Source organism: Moschus berezovskii, chromosome 8 (genome assembly GCF_049115385.1).
Source record: "Moschus berezovskii isolate FMDL1 chromosome 8, NW_MosBer_1.0, whole genome shotgun sequence".
NCBI lineage: Eukaryota > Metazoa > Chordata > Mammalia > Artiodactyla > Moschidae > Moschus > Moschus berezovskii.
This window is the reverse complement of record NC_142467.1, coordinates 20,511,259-20,533,584: the sequence shown is the minus strand read 5'-3', so window position 1 is coordinate 20,533,584 and position 22,326 is coordinate 20,511,259. Positions and strand designations below refer to the sequence as shown.

The 22,326-nt window shown below is 39.0% G+C and overlaps 1 protein-coding gene across 1 annotated transcript in view; it reads left to right on the top strand.

The window, feature by feature from the left end:
• ADGRV1 (adhesion G protein-coupled receptor V1) overlaps positions 1–22,326 on the top strand; it is a 549,332-nt gene that overhangs the window by 99,329 nt on the left and 427,677 nt on the right. Inside the window, exons 26-34 of the mRNA XM_088838471.1 lie at positions 570–650; positions 2,060–2,199; positions 4,012–4,621; positions 8,346–8,561; positions 13,583–13,798; positions 14,484–14,728; positions 15,956–16,137; positions 16,924–17,735; positions 21,915–22,124. Of these exons, the coding sequence (XP_088694597.1) occupies positions 570–650; positions 2,060–2,199; positions 4,012–4,621; positions 8,346–8,561; positions 13,583–13,798; positions 14,484–14,728; positions 15,956–16,137; positions 16,924–17,735; positions 21,915–22,124 (2,712 nt within the window). The remainder of the gene's footprint in view (positions 1–569; positions 651–2,059; positions 2,200–4,011; positions 4,622–8,345; positions 8,562–13,582; positions 13,799–14,483; positions 14,729–15,955; positions 16,138–16,923; positions 17,736–21,914; positions 22,125–22,326) is intronic.

Here is a 22,326-nt window from a genome sequence, read left to right as displayed (position 1 = left end):
TGGTAAAGAATCTGCCTGCAATGTAGGAGACCCAGGTTTGATCCCTGGAGAAGGGAATGACTATCCACTCTATTACTGTTGCCTGGAGAATCCCATGAACAGAGGAGCCTGGCGGGCTCTAGTGTCATGGGGTCGCAAAAAGTCAGACATGATTGAGTGACTAATATACATAGTGTTGTAAGTGGGAAGGTGACTGTCACAGGTTTGTAGGACTAAGTATAGGCTGATATATACACACAGATATTTTAAAATATTTATATAAATGATGAAAACAATTTACACTGTTATAAAGTGAAAATTTAAAAGTAAAGCTAGTTAAATTGGCAGAAATGGGAAATGCCAGTTGCAAACCTACATGGAATATTTTCTGAAGCTATGAATGAAAGTTTTATAACTTGTTAGCTTGACTAATGTTATACCATTACCACCTAACCTGTTTTATTTGAAAGAATGCATGTCTGGTATTACTGAATTTTCCTCTTTGCTGGATATGTTTTAAGAACTCTCAATTTTCTCATTGTGTCACTGTATGTTGTGTGGGTCGTGACTCTGTGTTTCTCCTTGTGAAGTGACTGAACTCTTTAGGGTTGATGGCAGTGGTAGTGGTGATGGGGACATGGAATTCTTCCTTCCAGCTAATCACAGACGTGGTAAGCAGTTATTCCAAGGTCCTTTACTATTCTACATTTTAACTTTTCTTTTTAGAGACAACAATACTAACCATTTATCGATATCCACTATATGCAGGTCCTTTATATAGTTTGTCTCATTAAGCAGCACAACTTTATCAAGTATTATTTACTCCATGCTCTTATGAGTCAGCTGGAAAGTGATCAAGTCAGAATCAAATCCTGTCTGCCTCTGAAACTCAGACTCTCCTCCTCTCTTTGTGAATCCAATGCAGTTTCCTGATTCTAATTATAACAGAAATTTTGCTTGGTACCATTTACAGAAGAGATTATTGAAAAAGCTTTTACATAGCTTTGAATACCTAAAAAAGAGATAAATAGAATATTTATATTTTCATGTAAAATGTGTCATACTGATTTTCTTTACGACAGGAAATGAGTCATTATATGCTGTATTTAATCAAACACATGGGAAAGAGAAATTAAAAAGAAAATAAATGGGGAGAATAAATTGCCAGTTTATTGAAGGAAATATTGAAAAGAGGATGCCTCTTGAATTAGATATATATATATGGTTCAGCTTTTTTACCGCAAATTTTTTTCATACAAAGAGACAATACATAGACTATTTGTTTTTCTTTACGGGGAACTCTTTCTAACCCTCAAAAAGATTCCTTTTGAAGAATGAGCAAAACATTCCTTTTTCACAATGTCAGGTTTTATATTTTAGTTTCAGAAGTCATTACCACCCCTCTCATTCCTGACTTCTGTCAATGTCTCCTGTAACTTCTGTATTTAATTACTGTCCTAATTTTGGGATTTCTTATTATCTTGTCCATATATTTAATGTTCGACATAAATAAAACCTGAACATCCTTCCTAGGAAAAAAGTACCTCTTTGTTTAGATTTTGGCATCTTTTTAGTTATAGGACTGGACTCTGTGAGACCAGGAAAGATCTATTATATTGTAATATGATGAAAATAGGCGTAGAATTACTGCATATTTGGAAGCCAAGAATCTATGCAGTCAGGTTGGTGAAAATCATAGAGAAACTACTGTTTTATAAAGGTAGGAGTCATTTTGGCTCATGTTCTTCCAAGGTCAGCAAAGGTCGTGAGAGACTTTCCTCCTATGCTCTTTGTGAAAGAATGTTCTCTTTCATAGAGAAGAAAAAGAAAAACAAGTTTCCTTATTCATCTTCAAGTGCTTATGCAGCACTTGTGTGTCATGTTGGAGCCCAAACAGAGGAAGGTCATAAAAGCATGAATATTGTGGCAGTCATTTGTGTCTGCCTTTCTTTCTAAAGCAGATTAGAACATACTCAGTGAATGGTACAACTCTTTTCAAAAAGTTGTTCCTTGCTTTTCCCTTTGGTTTGTAAATTACTGATTAACATTTTCTTCTGTTTGTTGGAACTTATTCATGCAGCCAGTCTAGGAGTGGCTTCCCAAATTCTAGTGACAATTGCAGCCTCTGACCATGCTCATGGTGTATTTGAATTTAGCCCTGAGTCACTCTTTGTCAGCGGAACTGAACCAGAAGATGGATATAGCACTGTTATACTCAATGTGAGTACATTCTTTCCTCCAGTCCTAGACCTTTTCTGTTTTTTATAAACACTGTTTTATTGTATTATTAAGGCATACTTTATGTTAATTTTTTCTATGTAAGTGGAGGGGACTGAATCTAGTGGTACAGACAATTCAGTTTGATAACTAAACAGTGATTTGTCTTTTGTCTTTCATTTTGCATACATTGTGATTCTGAGGATTCCTGACTCTTTAAGGAATATCTATTAACATAAAAATATAGATTTCTATCTTAATTCAGATGGGCTGTGGCAACAAACATCTCCAGATTCTAATTGACTTACGACAACAGCGATCTGTTTTTCACTCATGTTTTATGTCCCATCTGAAGTTGGCTGTCATCAATCACTTAGGACTGAGGGTTGCAAAGGCTATAACTCAATAGATACTTCTGTCTCCACTGACTGGGGAAACGTGGTTGGGGGAAGCTGCACACTGGCTCTTCGGCTTCTTTCTGAAGGTCATTCACAGCATTTCCATTTAACTTCTTTGTTCAAAGCATGTCGCATGAAAACACGAAAGTAATTGGGTAGAGAAATGTAATCCTGGCTTGCATCTTTCCCAAAAGGAAAGAAAATGCAAAACATTTGTGAATAGCAATAGTAATACCATCTGTGTTTGTGTGTGTTGTGGGGGGGGTATGTATATGTGTTTCTACTCTACATTCATCCAGTAGGAATTAAGGCTTCTATTGTTAGATAATTTAAAGGAGCCAGAGCTTGCTCAGTGTCCTCAGATTTTATTCAAAGGATGAAGAAAGATCACCCAAAATATATCTTTTCTGTATCCTTATGGCAGATCTGCAGTAAACTTGTGGAATAAATTAAACAGCTTTAGAAAGGATAACTAATTACTCAAGAAAGAAAAGAAAAAGGATTCAGGGAAAACATCAAGTTTATAAAGAAATTTTTTAATAAAAATTCCTGTCTCTGAATCAGGATTCTTATTTTAAGTATAAAAATTACTTTTAGTTGGGACTTAACTTGAAGTCTGGCTTTCCTGGTGGCTCAGACAGTACAGAATCTGCCTGCAATGCAGGAGACCCGGATTTGATCCCTGGGTTGGGAAGATCTCCTGGAGAAGGAAATGGCAACCCACTCCAGTATTCTTGCCTGGGGAATTCCATGGACAGAGAAGCCTGGCGGGCTACAATCCATGAGGTCATAAAGAGTCGGACAAGACTGAGCGAATAACACTGCAGTAACTTGAAGTGATTTTTTTTTTTAAGATTTTTCATTCTTTTTAACATACTATTGACAAAAGCATTTCTTGCTTCTTAAATATATAAATATATAACGTTGGGTCGAGTACATTTTTTGGTGAATTTTTGTTTTCCATAGCATAATGAAATTAAATATAATCTGTTTTAAAAAAATGAGTCTTATGGCTAACTTTTCAGAAAAATTATCAGTCATCTATTCCTGACAATAAAGTGTATATCTTTGCAGGAAATGTAAACATTTTCATGAATGTACAATGTAATACACTGTTAATTGCATTTGCTTTATTACTGATATATGTTGTAGTTGCATAAATGATACAGCTGCAGTTTAGTTGGAAGATAAGCATGTTCCTTCAATCTGTCATTTCATACAATAGTCATTTTAAGTGGGACTCCCTGAGGGTCTTCAAAGATGGGTAGTGCATTACCTTCAAGAATCTTATATTCTTCAGAACAGCTTATTTAAAATAAAATTACAAATTAATATCCTGTTGTTCTGTATATCCAAACCTCTAAATTGGTGGATTTAATGCCTGTTTTAACATATTTTAATACTGAATATTTTTAAGATTATGAGAAGTCATGGGGCTCTGTCTCAAGTGACTTTGCTTTGGAGTATAGACTCTGACCCTGATGGCGATCTGGCCTTCACCTCTGGCAATGTCACATTTGAGATTGGACAGAAGAGTGCCAACATCACAGTGGAAATATTGCCTGATGAAGATCCAGAACTGGATAAAGCATTCTCTGTGACCATCCTCAGCGTCTCCAGTGGCTCTCTAGGCGTTCATACTAATGCCACATTAATAGTTTTGGCTAGTGATGATCCTTATGGGGTCTTCATCTTTTCTGAGAAAAATAGACCTATTAAAGTGGAGGAAGCAACGCAGAACATCACCTTGTCAATAATAAGGTTAAAAGGCCTCTTGGGAAAAGTTAAAGTCACCTATGCAACACTGGATGATATGGAAAAACCGCCTCATTTTCCACCTAATTTAGCCAGAGCAACTCAAGGGAAAGACTATATACCAGCTTCTGGATTTGCTGTTTTTAGAGCCAATCAGAGTGAGGCAACAATAACTGTTTCAGTCTTGGATGATGATGAGCCAGAAAGGTCGGAGTCTTTGTTTGTTGAACTACTCAACTCTACTTTAACAGAGAAAGTGCAGAATCGCCCAAGTAAGTAAGCATTAGTGTGTTGTTTTTATTATTAGAGGTAAGAATTCTGAAACAAATTAAGAATTCAGTATAGTAAAAAATTCTGTAAAAATAGTAAGCTCTAACTTTACTAGCATCATCTTAAAAAAGTTTATAAGGCAAATGGAAATAGGACATGTCAAAATGTGCTGTCGTGTTTTAAAACTGTTATAGTCCCACACTAAATTTTTAGAAATGCTTATGGAATCTGGTATGACTCATCTCTAATACTATTTGTACTAGATATTGTAGCTTCCGAAACCTTCTGAAATCAATCTGGGGGTTCCAAGGACAGTCCTGGTAGCAAGATCCTGAGTCTCTTTCACCTTGATCCACCCTCGATGGTTCCTTAAACAACAGAGTCTCTTTGTATCGGTGGGAAGCAATACAAAGAGATGGTGGGTCTGGCAACTGCATGAGGGGAGGGGGAATGGGCTGTGTAGAAGTGAAAAGACCTGGAAATTTGGGGGTCATCCTCTGAGAGTTGAGATGAAGGCCCTAGTTGGGGATAAGAATGAGGAACGAGGAGTGAGTGATGACTTGTGTTGGGCAGAGGATCTGGTTCTGCAGCTTCTATTTGGACAGAGCAGCCTCTCTCCCTGGGGTCGTGGCTCAGTAGCTTTGAAGGGAGTGGGGGCTGCTAGCACAGAGCCGGCCTGAGCTGGGTGCTCACTGTAGGTTGTTCGTTAGTCACATCTCTCTCTGAAGACCTATAATTTTATATAGGGGTTTTTATATAAAGAGAAGAATCTAGATTTCCTGGAATAAGTCAGTAAGAAAAGGAAGGAAGATTGGTGATATTAATATCAATTTAATGTCAGTTTTAGGATAACATTTGTAAATATGATATTAAGTAGATATCTTTTAAAATATATTAAAACTATCTTAAGAAAATTGGAATTAAATAGTCGAAAGAATTAACATCTATATGTTGACTGTGTTCTACCATATAGATTAAGGTTTCTTACAAGTATATTTTGTCACCTTACTAATACATTGTGTCATGAGCACCATTCTTGCCCACATTGTAATTGTGGTCCAGGGCTGTAAAAGGAAATTTACTTTTTAGGATAACTGCTATCATTAAATTTTTAGATTACAGTCGGGATTAAAATTCTCACACAGTAGCCTATCCCTTGTTTTCTTAGCGTGGTTTAGGATCAGTTATCATAGCAATACATTGAAATAAAACCCAGTAAGTAGTCTTAGTAAGAATTATAAAGGGGCTTTCCAGGTGGTGCAGTGGTAAAGAATCCGCCTGCTGATGCAGAAGACCCAGGAGATGCCAGTTGAATCCCTGGGTCAGGAAGATCCCCTGGAGGAGGAAATGGCAACCCACTCCAGTATTCTTGCCTGAAAAATTCCATGGACAGAGGAGCCTGGTGTGCTACCGTCTCTGGGGTCACAAAGAGTTGGACACGACTGAGCGACTGACTACAAGAATTATATAGTATAATTATATAGTATAATTCTTGTATATGGTATAATGAAAAGTGGGTATAATCCCACTTTTCAAGGAACTGCAGTTTATTAAGTGAGCTAGAAGTAAAACTGGGAAGAATGATCGCATGCAGCGGTGGCTAGCTAGGAGCTGTGGGTGGTGGTGTCAGATAACTTAGGTCCGAGTGTATTGTAATAAATTGTTGCCCATAAACTTTTAAAGCCCAAGTTTCCTTATCTATAATACAGACTTATTATGGAGATTAAATATGATAATACAAGTGAAAATGAATATAGGGTCTGGCATATGGTAAGCATTAAATAAATGTGAACAATTATTGATCAAGTGGTATATGCAGGATATCGCTGTGCTATGGGTTGGGAGAGAAAGTCAACGTATGTTTGTTTATGCTGGATATGTTCCTGGAACCATGCAGCATACTTGGGGAAATTCAGACTCAGCATAAGCTGTGAAGTGAAACAGTTAAAGAACAATTAAGTGCATTAGAAAGGAAACAGTCAATGTCATTAAAAATGAGAAAAAAAGAATAATTCAGTGCAAATCTATGTGATATGGTCTCAATTTTAGTAGGTAGAATCAGTGTGGGACCTGATAAGATCTCTGTCCTCTGCTCTGAGTGGAATCGCGCCTTCAGGAGACAGGAGTGGTAATGAACAGGCAGAGGGCAGGACGAGCAGTTGTGGGTGGCGGAAGGCCATCCTCCTGGTTTGCTGAGCAGGTGCAGATAGGGAGCTGGAGACTGGACAGGCCCTTACGTGATGCCTCTGCAGTGTGTCCAGCAGGTTCTAGTCTAATGCCACAGCTGACTGCCTCCTCCTCTTTGCCCCTTTTCCTCATCCATAAGATATGGACAGTGTTACCCGCCACAAAGGGGTGGATGGGGGTTAACTTACTGGATGCAAGGAAAGTGCTTGGAGCAGTGCCTGTCGAGTTGTGCGCACTCGTAAAATGTCATCTGCTGCTGCAACTCTGGGTTACTGCTATTTTCCCCCAATGTATTTATATTACGTGTCATTTAATTATATCAATTCACAGTTTGTGATTTTAACTATATAATTTAGTGTGATCTGGAACTTTTATCATTGAAATTAAATGGTGTCGTTACTTGGTTTAGATTACGTTGTCTGAAAATACTGAATTTTATTTATTGTCACATGCTTTCAAATACCACCACAGTTGGAAATGTTCTAAATATGAACTCAAAATTGTTTACTTGTAATATGGGTTTGCTGATGCTTCATTTGTGTCGAAGTTCATAAAAATTGTTTTGGCAAGGGTGCTAAGTCAGAATTGAATCTAGAAAGTAAGTCAGGGAGAGTTTGTGGAGGGTCTTAAATGCCTTCAAAATAAGTTTTGTTTGCCCTAAAATCAGTGGCAAGTAAGACGAGAGTCTTAAAGATAGGCTTAGAAGTGTAGCAATAAAAGCATAAGTAAGCACACTCTTTCTATACCAGCTTTGGCATGACTGTTAATTCTGAGATGGTGCAGGAGGAATAGGTTTGTGGGGAAGGACAGTTAAGCATGGAGAGAGGCAGTAATTGAATTGAAGTGTGATGATATTCAGTTCCTCTTCGAGGACAAGGGACTAAATGACTTTCCTGTTCAATTTTGTAACTGTAGTGGCTTTAAAAAAATTTATAGCATGCTGGCAACTAATTGGAAGAGCATAATTCTGTAAGTTTCATTTTTATCTGTTATAATATTATGTGAAGTGATGATTAATTATCTTCTAATCATTTTTTCTTTTGAGAAATTTCTAATACCTATTAAAATAATCCTTGTAGGGTAATTATTCCTTTGCTATAATAAAAATCACCCTAGAAGTTACAGGGAAGTAGGAACTATCTGTTTATTTTTGTATCCCCAACGTCTAAATTCATGCTGGTATATAGTAATTGATAAATATTTTTGATATAAATAATAGAAAACACAAATGATAACCCCATTTGGTTCATGGATCTTGCTGTGGCTTCTTTAAAAAAATGTTTTTATTGAAGTATAGTGGATTTGCAGTGTTCTGTTCATTACTGCTGTATAGAAAAGTGATACACACACACACCCCACACATACATTCTTTTTCATATTCTTTCCCATTATGGTTTATCACAGGATGTTGATCATAGTTCTCTCTGTTATACAGTAGGACTCTGTTGTTTATCCATTCTATAAATTGGCAGAGGCTCCTTGATGACTTTTGACGAGTTGTTAGAATTTTGATATATTAGTTTTTCTTCTGTCTTTCAGTTCCAAACTCTCCACGCCTGGGGCCTAAGATAGAAGCTATTGCTCAGTTAATTATCATTGCCAATGATGATGCCTTCGGAACTCTTCAGCTCTCAGCCCCAGTTGTTCGAGTAGCAGAAAATCACGTTGGACCCATTATCAATGTGACAAGAATAGGAGGAGCATTTGCAGATGTTTCTGTGAAGTTTAAAGCCGTGCCAATAACTGCAGTAGCTGGTGAGAAAAGACATCTAAGGAGCAGTGAAGTGTTTTAGAAGGAAATTGTATCCTTGATTAACAAAGCCAGTCAAAGATGTAGTGAGCAAAGCCAACCAGAAAGCAATAATACCCTTGCATCTTTTTAAGGCACAAATCTAGACTTTTTATTATCTATTTATGACATTGATTTTGCAGAATTTGTGAAAACTGTTGGCAAATTGTATATGAATTTAAAAGGTTAATATGCACAAACCAATGAAAAGTAAACCAAGGAAAGCATTGTTAGGCTTTCTCCGTGAGTGCTTTTAGGTTTTTGGAAGGGATTCATGTGTAAATAATACTGAGGAATGCAGGATAAAAAGTGCAGCTGTATAACTGCAATATTGCCAACAGTTATGTCTCGCAACTCATTTATCCTATTGTTTATTTATGAAGAACATGGTAGAGACAGTTATTAGCATTAACTATTTTATGTATGAGCAGAAGGATTTTAGTGCCAAATGCAAACATTAGGAGACAGTCTTCTTTTGTAGTTCAGTTATGGCCTCTTAGGGAGTTTTGCCTAAGAGCTATTCAGTTAGAACCTTTTTAGTGTGCACTCAAAGGTCATGTGGAGAAGGCAATGGCACCCCACTCCAGTACTCTTGCCTGGAAAATCCCATGAATGAAGGAGCCTGGTAGGCTGCAGTCCATGGGGTCATTAAGAGTCGGACACGACTGAGCAACTTAGCAGTGGCAGCAGCAGCAAAGGTCATGAGTGTGAATGGATAGGATAACCCGATTGATGTTTTGAAATAAATCATTTGGATGTGACACTTGCTTGAAAAGAAAATAAAGGAGGCTTACCTAGTCCCTGCTGTGTGTGTGAATGACATGTGTGTGTGTGAGTGAGTGTGTGTGTGTTCCTCTAGTGTCGCCGAGAGGAATGCCTGTATACAGAGGGCTTTACACTTTGACAGATCGTGAGGATTCATTCGTGTTCTAGGAAATTAGCCTATAAACTCCATAAGTGCGTGCCTGCTAAGTCACTTCAGTCATGTCCGACTCTTTGCGACCCTGATGGACTGTAGCCCACCAGACTCCCGTCTGTCCATGGGATTCTCCAGGCAAGAATACTGGAGAGGCTGCCATGCCCTTCTCCAGAGGATCTTCCTGACTCCAGGGATGGAACTTGCATCTCTACATCTCTCTTTTCCTCCTTTGCTGTTTGACCAGAGACAAAGCCTCCCCAAGTGATATGCTTTTGTCATTGCTGTTCAGTCATGTCCGACTCTTTGTGACCCCCATGAACCATAGCATGCCAGGCTCCTCTGTCCTCCACTGTCTCCTGGTGTTGATGTTCAGTCACTAAGTCATGGACTGCAGCACACCAGGTTTCCCTGTCCTTTATTATCTCCAGGAGTTTGTGCAAATTCATGTCCATTGAGTCACTATTGCCATCCAACCATCTCATCCTCTGTCACTCCCTTCTTCTCTTGCCCTTAATCTTCTCCAGCATCAGGGTCTCTTTTAGTGAGTCAACTCTTCACATCAGGTGGCCAAAGTGGAGCTTCAGCTTCAGCGTCGTCCATTCAGTAAATGTTCATGGCTGATTTCCATTAGGATTGACTGATTTGATCACCTTGCTGTCCAAGGGACTTTCAAGAGTCTTCTCCAACACCACAGTTTAAAAGCATCAATTCTTTGGTGCTCATCCTTCTTTATGGTTCAAATTTCACATCCACACATGACTACTGGAAAAACCATAGATTTCACTATATGGACTTTGGTTGGCAAAGTGATGTCTCTAGTTTTTAATATGCTGTCTAGGTTTGTCATACCTTTTCTTCTAAGGAGCAAGCATCTTTTAATTTCGTGGCTGCAGTCACTGTCTGCAGTGATTGTGGAGCCCAAGAAAATAAAGTCTGTCACTGTTTCCACTGTTTGCCCATCTGTTTGCCATGAAGTGATGGGACCGGATACCATGATGTTAGTTTTTTGAGTGTTGAATTTTAAGCCAGCTTTTTCATTGTCTTCTTTCACCCTCATCAAGAGACTCTTTAGTTCCTCTTCATTTTCTGCCATTAAAGTGGTATCATCTGCATTTCTGAGGTTATTGATATTTCTCTTGGCAGTCTTGATTCCAGCTTGTGATTCATCCAGCCTGGCATTTTACATGAATTAATGGCACTCTGCTTAGAATTTAAATAACAAGGATGACAACATGTAGCCTTGTCATACTTATTTCCCAATTTTTAACCAGTCCATTGTTCCTATTCCGTTCTAACTTGCTTCTTGACCCACATACAGATTTCTCAGGAAGCAGGTAAGGTGGTCTGGTATTCCCATCTCTTGAAGAATTTTTCCACAGTATTTTGTGATCCACACAGTCAATGGCTTTAGTGTAGTCAATGAAGAAGTAGATGTTTTTCTGGACTTCCCTTGCTTTTTTTGTTGGCAATTTTATCTCTGTTTCCTCTGCCTCTTTGAAACTCAGCTTTTACATCTGGAAGTTCTTGGTTCATGAATTGCTGAAGCCTGGTTTGAAAGATTTTGAGCATTACCTTGCTAGCATGTGAAATGAGGGCAGTTGTGGTCTGAACATTCTTTTGCTTTGCTCTTTTTTTTGATTTGGAATGAACACTAGATCTTTTCCAGTCCTGTGACCACTGCTGTTTTCTAAATTTGGTGCCATATTCAGTACAGCACTTTCACAGCAGCATCTTTTAGGATTTGATATAGCTCAGCTGGAATTCTGTCACATCCACCAGCTTTGTTCATAGTGATTCTTGCTAAGGCCCTCTTGACTTCACACTCTAGGATATCCAGCTGTAGGTGAGTGACCACACCGTCCTGCTTATCCAGGTCATTAAGACCTTTCTTCTTTAGTTCTTTTTTGTATTATTGCCACCTCTTCCTAATCTCATTTGGTTCTGTTAGGTCCTTACTGTTTCTTTCCTTTATTGTGTCCATCCTTGCATGAAATGCTCCCTTGATACCTCCAGTTTTCTTGAAGAGATCTCTAGTCTTTCCCATTCTATTGTTTTCCTCTACTTCTTTGCGCTGTTTTTTTTTTTTTTTTTAAGATGATCTTCCTATCTCTCCTTGCTATTCTCTGGAACTCTACATTCAGTTGGGTGTATCTTTTCCTTTCTCCCTTACCTTTCACTTCTTTTCTCAGCTATTTGAAAAGCCTCCTCAGACAACCACTTTAGCTTCTTGCATTTCTTTTTCTTTGGGGTTTGGCCATCATCTCCTGTATACTGTGTTGAACCTCTGTCCATAGTTCTTCAGGCACTCTGTCTATCAGATCTAATCCCTTGAATCTATTTGTCACTTCCATGGTATAATCATAAGGAATTTGATTTAGGTCATACATGAATAGTCTAGTAGTTTTCCCTACTTTCTTCTTAAGCCTGGATTTTGCAATGAGGAGCTCATGGTCTGAGCCACAGTCAATTCCAGGTCTTGTTTATGCTGACTGGATAGAGCCTCTCCATCTTTGGCAAAGAACATAGTCTGATTTCATATTGACCATCTGCTGATGTTTATGTGTAAATTCATCTCTTTTGTTGTTGGAAAAAGATGTTTGCTGTGACCAGCATGTTCTCTTGACAAGACTCCGATAGTGTTTGCCCGGCTTCATTTTGTACTCCAAGGCCAAACTTGCCTCTTACTCTGGGTGTCTCTTGATTTCCTACTTTTACATTTCAATCACCTGTGATGAAAAGGACATCTCTTTTGGTGTGAGTTCTAGTAGGTGTTGTAGGTCTTCATAGAACCATTCAGCTTTGGCTTCTTTGACATCAGTGGTTGGGGCAGAGACTTGATTACTATGATATTGAATGGTTCCTCTTGGAAACAAACCGAGATCGTTCTGTCATTTTTGAGATTGCACCCAAGTACTGCATTTTGGTTTGTTCTGCCAATTATGAGGGCTACTCCATTTCTTCTAAGTGTTTTCTTGCCCACAGTAGTAGGTATAATAGTCATCTGAATTAAATTCGCCCATTCCCATCCATTTTAGTTCACTGATTCCTAAGTTGTTAATATTCAATCTTGCCATCTCCTGCTTGACCATGTCTGATTTACCTTGTTTCATGGACCTAACATTCCAGGTTCCTATGCAATATTGTTCTTTAGAGCATCGGACTTTACTTTCACCACCAGATACATCCACAACTAAGTGTCAAGAAAGAAGTTCCCGCTTTGGCCCAGCTGCTTCATTCTTATTAGAGCTATTAGTAATTGTCCTTGTCTCTTCCCTAGGAGCATTTGGACACCTTCCGACCTCTAGGGTTCATCTTCTGGTGTCATATCTTTTTCCCTTTTCACATTGCCCATGGGGTTTTCGAGGCAAGAGTACTAGAGTAATTTGCCGTTTTCTTCTCCAGGGACAACGATTAGTGAGAACTCTTTGCTATGACACGTCCGTCTTGGGTGGTCCTACACAGCATGGCTCATAGCTTCGTTGCATTATGCAAACCCCTTCACCATGACAAGGCTGTGATCCATATAGGGGTATACATTAGCAGCTTTTAATCCAACTCTGTAGAAAAATATATGTTTTCCAGCTGTAAGACTGATGATATTGACGTACCCATCTCTGTGCAGCAGTGTAATTGGTCTCCCCAGTGAGATCAGAATTCTTGTTTTGTTCGTTTTGAAAGTACCATACATATTTTTTTACTTTTGTAAATAAGAGGCCGTCTTGTAATAGTGAATGATTCTTTATGTTCATGTGCATATCCATATCTATATGTCTGTGTATATTTGTGTCATCTGTATGTGTATATGGCAAGTAGAACACTATGTATATGTATTTCTAAAAATGAAGACATGAACTTGAATAGCCAGGATGGTTTTTCACTATTATCTTGTATCAAACCCATTTTTTTTCTTGCAAGAGGTGAAATCTTCTGTTTAAATGCAATCACTGTCCTCAGAAACATCTTGCGAAGTATGTCCGTGAATTGTGGTATGTCACAGTATTTCCCTAGTATACAGGGAGTTTATTATCATGTTCTGGAAGAAGTTTTAGCATTTTTCTGTCTTTGTAGGTGAAGATTATAGTATAGCTTCATCGGATGTGGTCTTACTAGAAGGGGAGACCAGTAAAGCTGTGCCAATATATATCATTAATGACATCTACCCTGAGCTGGAAGAATCTTTTCTTGTGCAGCTGCTGAATGAAACAACAGGAGGGGCAAAACTCGGGGCGCTAACAGAGGCGATCATTATTATTGAGGCCTCTGATGATCCCTATGGATTATTTGGTAATGAAACTAGCCTGTGTCTCTTACTTGTTTGTATAGATTCATACATTTCTTTATTTTTAGAACCTCAGAATTGATTTAATCTTGTTTCCTTTTAACCTGCTATTACTGGTATATAAGGGCATCTATGTATGTTCACCACCTGTGGTTAGAAATCAACCTCTTAGCATAAACCTAGAGATCGTACACTTTTAGGCTTTTAGGTCAGATCTGGCTCCTGGATGTATTTTGTGAATCTTAGACCAATTGTTAAAAGAACTGATTCATAGAAATTTGTACAAAAATCTGAATTTCTGAGCTTTCTTTATAGTAAAAAAAAGTATGGTGACATCAAGCCCCCCTTTTTGTATAGCATCAGCCTTCGAAGCAAAATACCAGCTGCCAGGCTTGGACCATGCCATTCACCCCAGAAGTCACGGGACCCACTTCACTCATGACTGATATATGTCTGACCTCTGTGGGCATCTGAATTTATGATTTCTGGTTCTATCATAATGAAAAATAATTTGGAAAATTTGGCAGGCCTGAGCAATTTGTATCATAGCATGTTTCTCTGATTTTGTGGAGTTTAGCCTCTTAGATTGCTCAAGGGGGTAAAAATATTGACTGTAGGGTGGTGGTTGGTTCACTCTATGTTGACTTAGTTTCACTTTGTATTTGAAATTCTCTCTGCTTTGCCCTTTAGGTTTTCAGATTACTAAACTTACGGTAGAGGAACCTGAGTTTAACTCAGTGAAGGTAAACCTGCCAATAATTCGAAATTCTGGGACACTCAGCAATGTTACTGTTCAGTGGGTTGCCACTATTAATGGACAGCTTGCTACTGGCGACCTGCGAGTTGTCTCAGGTAATGTGACCTTTGCCCCTGGGGAAACCATTCAAACCTTGTTGTTAGAGGTCCTGGCTGACGACGTTCCGGAGATTGAAGAGGTGAGAGGAATGGCTAGTCTAGAATGACACTGTAAACCGTATCTTGTCTTATAGTGATTAGAACAGATGCCTGTTATTGTGACATTTATAGAGGTGTGTGATAAATTATTTCTGTGAGAATGTTCGAAATTTGGTAGTGTGAAAGTGATCCTTACAGAAAACAAAAACAAGAATATTTTAGAAATAGGTCTCATACTTGTTCACATACTAGTTTACTAGTATAAGATTTTTTTTTGTACAATTATATTCTTGTACGTTTTGGTTAAGTGATTAAAAATATATAATCTGGCAGAAAGTTTGCTATATTGTTTCACATAAACAATTTGTTTGTATTCATAATCTCTCTTGGCTTGAGTCTGAGCCAATCAATCTTAATTATATGTGGATTTTGATTTTCTGCTCATTCATTCATTTATTCTTTAGGATTTACTCTGTGACAAATTCCATGTGAGATTTGTTTGCCTGATATTTATTTTTCATGATAAAGAAGTGCAGTGGCAAATAAAGATAACGTCTCAGTGGGGAAGTTGATTCATCACCGACACATATTGGCTGATGATAATTTTATTTTACGAAATTCAAGTATTATTAAAACCTAGAGCTCATAAAATTAGATTTAACAGCATTTATTCTTTAATAGTGTCAAATTTTTGTAGAAGGCAAGTCCATAAAATTTCAGTTGAGTGCTAATTGTGTCATTACTCACTTCTTAAATATTAGTTATTAGTTAATACATATAAAACATTTCTCTTTCCTTTCCTCTAAATTTAGGTGACATCATGATATATTTTTGTTTCAAATTTTATCAGACAATTTCCACTTACAAGAATGTGGGAAATAAAGCACAATAAATGAACTATTCATAAAACATGTATGCAATATTCTCCCTTCGTAAAAAAGTGTATAGGGATTACAAGTATATTACTGAAGTGGTAAACATAAAGAGGCATCTTAAAACTGATTCACATGTTTGTATAACAGAATATTAAGGAACTTAAACAGCCTGTATTTCTCATGTGCAGTCATGCTCTAGTGTTAAAGCTGGTGAAGGATTGTTCTGTTACATGTTGGGTTTGCAAATGTAGTGGAGGAGTTTCTTTATGTTCATTCATGTTACACTGTATTGTGTTCTTATATGGGTATCTTTGATTTTTTTTTTTCTTGCATCATGTTTATTCTGGTTTCAGAACCAGGATTCTGTTAAGGACGTTTTCACTGTATTTTTAGGTTATCCAAGTGCAGCTAACTGATGCCTCTGGTGGAGGTACTATTGGGTTAGATCGAGTGGCAAGTGTTATTATTCCTGCCAATGATAATCCTTACGGTACAGTAGCCTTTGTTCAGTCGGTTTCTCGTGTTCAAGAGCCTCTGGAGAGAAGTTCCTGTGCTCACATAACTGTCAGGAGAAGGTATATGAGATGGCTGCTTGGGACTTGTGGGGTGGTGGAAAAGGATCTCTTGCACAGTCCAATAATTTAATTATGGTGGTTTTTACATAATGTAAAATATTCTACAGGTTATTATAATCTGTTAATTAAATTATGCTTATCACTATAAAGTACTAATTATTTTTCCCATACCTTTTATTAGTGAAATGGGTTATACATCATTTGGGTTTCTAACCCCAGACATTTATTGCTTTAATTGGTGATTTGTTTGAATTAGAACTTAAAAGCAACTGGTTTCTAAATTGAAGATCATTCAGATGCCATATGAAGTAGTTGATTTTCGGGTTCTTATTTTCTCCTGCCTTTCTTTTCTGAGGCAGCATACCGTTCACTGAGCGCCTTCAGAAATAGAAAAATAGGTGGTCTTGCAAGCTTGTGGCAAGTAATTACATTTACATTTCCTTAAAATGTACCCATGTCGGTATCATTCATTATTAGTTTCAGTGAAAGTTAGTAGTGAAGATTCATTTTCTAACTCTGCTTGAAAATTCTGGAATGGATATGATTTGCATATCTTGCAAGATATTTTCATAGCTAGGTTAAAAATAAGTATTATCTGAATGAAAATGAACCATGTTTCCTTACATAAGAAAACTCAGACATAGAAATCTTATTAAGAAACATGGTTGTGTCTATGCTAGTACTTTATCAATTTAAAAAAAGTGGAAACCACAGTCAGCGTTCTTGCCTCTGCGTGTAATGCACAGATTGCTCTGAATTCCTGTCTTTTGTCACTCCACGTTTTAGCGGAGGGCACTTTGGTCGGCTGTTGTTGTTCTACGGCACTTCTGATATTGATGTAGTGGCTCTTGCAGTTGAGGAGGGTCAAGACTTACTGTCCTACTATGAATCACCAATTCACGGGGTGCCTGACCCACTTTGGAGAACTTGGGTGAATGTCTCTGCGATGGGGAAGCCCCAGGATACTTGTGCCACTTTGTGTCTCAAAGAACACGCGTGCTCAGCGTTCTCCTTTCTCAGTGCTTCTGAAGGCCCCCAGTGTTTTTGGATGACTTCGTGGACCAGCCCAACTGCTAACAACTCAGACTTCTGGACCTACAAGAAAAACGTGACCAGAGTAGCGTCTCTTTTTAGCGGTCAGGCTGTGGCTGGCAGTGACTATGAGCCTGTGACAAGGCAGTGGGCCATCATGCTGGAAGGCGATGAATTTGCAAATCTCACCGTTTCTATTCTTCCCGACGATCTCCCAGAGATGGATGAGAGTTTCCTGATTTCTCTCCTCGAAGTTCATCTCATGAACATCACAGCCAGTTTTAAAAACCAGCCAACCATAGGACAGCCAAACACTTCTACAGTTGTCATAGCATTAAATGGTGATGCCTTTGGAGTGTTTGTGATCTACAGTATTAGTCCCAACAGCTCCGAAGATGGCTTATATGTCGAAGTTCAGGAGCAGCCTCAAACCACAGTGGAGATGGTGATCCACAGGACAGGGGGCAGCTTAGGTCAGGTGACAGTCGAATGGCGTGTCATTGGTGGAACAGCTACTGAAGGTTTAGATTTTATAGGTGCTGGAGACATTCTGACTTTTGCTGAAGGTGAGTGATGGTTCTCAATGGATTTCAGTTCCCCCTGGGAAAGTCATTATAGTCCATTTTTATGATAGTGTTCATATGCATTCTTACCATGTACATTCTTGCTAATATGTAAAAGTGAACAAAAAACGTAATTGGCTTGTTAATGGTTGACCTCACATATAGAGGCGGAGAAGGCAATGGCAAGTCACTCCAGTACTCTTGCCTGGAAAATCCCATGGATGGAGGAGCCTGGTGGGCTGCAGTCCGTGGGGTCGCTAAGGGTCGGACACGACTGAGCGACTTCACTTTCATTTTTCACTTTCACACATTGGAGAAGGAAATGGCAACCCACTGCAGTGTTCTTGCCTGGAGAATCCCAGGGACGGGGGAGCCTGGTGGGCTTCCGTCTGTGGGGTCGCATAGAGTCAGACACGACTGAAGTGACTTAGCAGCAGCAACAGCAGCAGGACATATAGAGGGCTGATGAGGCCCTATGTGTGTATCTTTTTAGTTGAATAAAAAGAGAAGAGGGAAGGTGAGGATTTTATCCCTTTTATGTGTGATAGCTGAGCCTTTAAGGAAATGTAGAAGCATATCTAAAGCAAGTTTTAATTTTGTAAAGGAAGTTATAAAAACGAGCCATGTATCCACCATTAAACATGTGAGTAAAAAGTATTGCTAGCCAAGAAATGGGAGGCTTTTTCATATGCACTGACAAATCAGGATAAACCTCCAAAGAAAATAACAAGTATAAAAAGTATAAGGGCTTCCCTAGTGGCTCAGTGGTAAAGTATCTGCCCGCCAATGCAGGAGACACAGGTTTGGTCCCGGGGTTGGGAAGATCCCCTGGAGAAGGAAATGGCAACCCTTTCCTGTATTCTTGCCTGGGAAATCCCATGGACAGGGGGAACTGGTGTGCTATATAGTTCATGGGATCAGAAAGAGTTGGATATGACTTAGCAAATGAACAACAGCAACAGCATAAATAGTATGAACTTGGGCTTCCCTAGTGGCTCGGATGGTAAAGAATCTGCCTGCGAGCAGGAGACCTGGGTTTAATCCCTCTCCACTCCAGTATTCTGGCCTGGAGCATTCCATGCTCAGAGGAGCCTGGCAGACTACAGTCCATGGGATCGCAGAGTCACACGACTGAGCAACTTTCACTTCATTGGGTGACTTTGTTCATGTTATATTAAGCATAGTGACCTAGTGATAGATGAGCTTGTAATACTGGTCCTAGACTTGAATGGGATCACTATTTTAAATTTTCATGAACAGTGAAATTATAGAGAACTTGGACAATAATTAGGATTAGTGCAGATTTACCAATTCTTTTCCAGGGTTGATTGAATCAATAAGTATTTGAAAATTTTGAGCGTTCATATATTTAAAATAGTTTTCTTCGGGTGAAAGAAAGATATCTTTACTGAAATCATTATTTAACTCATGATTTGGGCACTTATAAATTCCATATGGCTTTTTAACATAGTTTTTTTTTCTGATTGAAAATGATTATACTCATAAAAGCTTCAGGTTATACAATAAAATGAAGGAAGTAAATGTTATGTGCAATTTCATATCTTAGAGCAATTCAGTGCATATTTTATCCTTTAATGCATATACTTTTTTTGGAAACAGTAATTAGGGGTTATGTTGCTATAGATTATACTTTTGAAGCACCTAATAAGCATTACATTTTAGAGTAACTTTTTAAGGTAGTTTAAAACTTGTCTATAATGGTTGGGCTTGTGCTTAGTCACTCAGTCGTGTCTGACTCTTTGCAAACCTGTGGGCTGTAGCCTGCCAGGCTCCTCTGTCTATGGAATTTTCCAGGCAGGGATACTGGAGTGGGTTGCCATTTGCTTCTCCAGGGGATATCTTCTCGACCCAGGAATTGAACCAGTGTCTTCTACATTGCGGATGGATTCGTTACCTGCTGAGCCATCAGGGAAGCCCTCTATAATGGTTATTTCCTAGTAATTGATTTTGGGAACAATGGAATACTGATACACTTGGTGTGTGATATCATACACATACATACACTATGTGTGTGCATAGGTTACAACTGGTAACATTTTCCCCTGTTTCAAGGAAAGTAATGAAAATTTGAGGAGGGAGTGGAGATGAATACTTAAGATTAGATGTTTTAGTGGCTTTGGTAACTATAAAGAATATGTCATGTAATGTAGTACCATTACAACAGCTAGTATTACCTTGAGTTGTAACTTTAGCATCATGCAAAATGGACTATATTTTGTAGTTGACCTGTATTCTCAGATAATATATATTCTCTTGAAGCAGTCTTAACATTGAATTGATAAAACATACCAGGGTCATGGGGATTCCCAGGTAAGTGGGAAGTGGTAAGGAATCCGCCTGCCAGTGCAGGAGACAGAAGAGATGCAGGTTCAGTCCCTGGGTTGGGAAGATCCCCTAGAGTAGGAAACGGCAACCCATTCCTGTATTCTTGCCTGGAAAATTCCATGGACAGAGGAGCCTGGCAGGCTATAGTCCATGGGGCCTCAAAGAGTCGGATGTGCCTGAGCACTCGCACATGCGTGCCAGCGTCATGAGACTGAGAACGTGCATTCACACCTACTTTTTCCTTTTTCCTGCTTTTTCTCACCCTTTCAACCTCTTTCAAAAAGTGGCAGTGAATTAGACGGGGACCACTGTAGGCCGAACATCAGATAGCAGTGTTGGGTTTGGGGGTGTTCAGTGGTCTGTCTGCAAGTGGAGTCCTAGGCTAAATCGCAGAGTACATTCTTGGCCCTTGCTGCTGTCACTCGTCACTTTGAAGTCCTCTTCTGCCTCCTTCTCTTATTGTCCACATCCTGGGAGCTCGTGTTTGATGTTGTCATCTCATCTGGCTCCCCTAAGACTTATCCCGTTTAGGTGGGTTCTTTGCCTCAGCATTTACCATCCTTTTCTGTTTCTCATTTGACCACTATTCCGTAAGTGTCCTTGGTCTTTCAGGGAAGTTTTGGGTTGGTTATCTGAAAATCACTCACAGTAACACCAGGATGAGAATCAGATCCACCTTTCTAGAAGGAACTATTTCTAACCAGTAGTGGCTTCAGAGTCTCTTCCCCTAGCTAGGTCACGGTTCTAGGCTAGACACCGGAGATAAAACCATGATTCCTTGAAATAATTCTACCCTTTAATTTTCCGAATTCAAAATGTCCTTTCTACAGTCTGTCCATGTTAATGAAATTTTACAGTGCTTTATAAGTGAAAGGGTATACAGGCTAACATATCAGTTCAGTCGCTCAGTTGTGTCTGACTCTTTGAGATCCCATGACTGCAGCACGCCAGGCTTCCCTGTCCAACACCAACTTCCAGAGCTTACTCAAACTCATGTCCATGGAGTCGGTGATGCCATCCAACCGTCTCATCCTGTCATCCCCTTCTCCTCCAGCTTTCAATCTTTCCCAGCATTAAGGTCTTTTCCAATGAGTCAGTTCTTTGCATCAGGTGGCCAAAGTACTGGAGTTTCAGCTTCAGCATCAGTCCTTCCAATGAATATTCAGGACTGATTTCCTTTAGGATTGACTGGTTGGATCTCCTTGCAGTCCAAGAGACTCTCAAGAGTCTTCTCCAGCACCACAGTTCAAAAGCATCCATTCTTTGCTGCTCAGCTTTCTTTATAGTCCAGTTCTCACATCCATACATGACTGCTGGAAAAACCATAGCCTTGACTAGATGGACCTTTGTTGGCAAAGTAATGTCTCTGCTTTTTAATATGCTGTCTAGGTTGGTCATAACTTTTCTTCCAAGGAGCAAGCATCTTATAATTTCATGGCTGCAGTACATTTGCTTACAGTGACACTAATGTTGCTCAAGATATTGAACTGTTATAATTCACTCATGTATTTTTACTTAAAGGACTTCCCAGGTGGCATGATGGTAAAGAATCCACCTGCCAACGCAGGAGACAGAGGTTCTATCCCTGGGTGGGGAAGAGTCCTTGGAGGGGAAATTGGTAACCCACTCCAGTATTCTTGCCTGGGAAATGCCATGAATAGAGGAAGGGGTTTGGCAGGCTGCAGTCTGTGAGGTTGCAGAAAGTCTGACATGACTGAGCAACTAAGCACCCACACATTTTAACTTAATAGTTTCTGAAGGAAGTTATTTTGGACCTTTGTGAATTCTCTGTTAATGATTTTCTTACTTAGGTTTTATCCCATTAATTAATTACAGGTGAAACCAAAAAGGTTGCCATTTTGACCATTTTGGATGACTCCGAGCCAGAGGATGATGAAATCATTGTAGTTAGTTTGGTGTACACGGAAGGTGGAAGTAGAATTTTGCCCAGTTCCGACACCGTCAGAGTGAACATTTTGGCCAATGACAATGTGGCGGGCGTTGTTAGCTTTCAGACTGCTTCCAGATCTGTCATAGGCCATGAAGGTGGGTTCTTGTTATTGTTGAGCACATTGACTCTCTTTTCCATGGAGGTAATTTTTTGTCTTGTCTTTTAAAGTTTCCAATTTTTACAAATTCTTTCATTATTTTGTACAGCTGGGTCTGTTAATATATGTGGATTTTATTTGGGAGAGGGCTGTATGATGGACTTCCCTGGTGGCTCAGGTGGTAAAGTGTCTGCCTACAA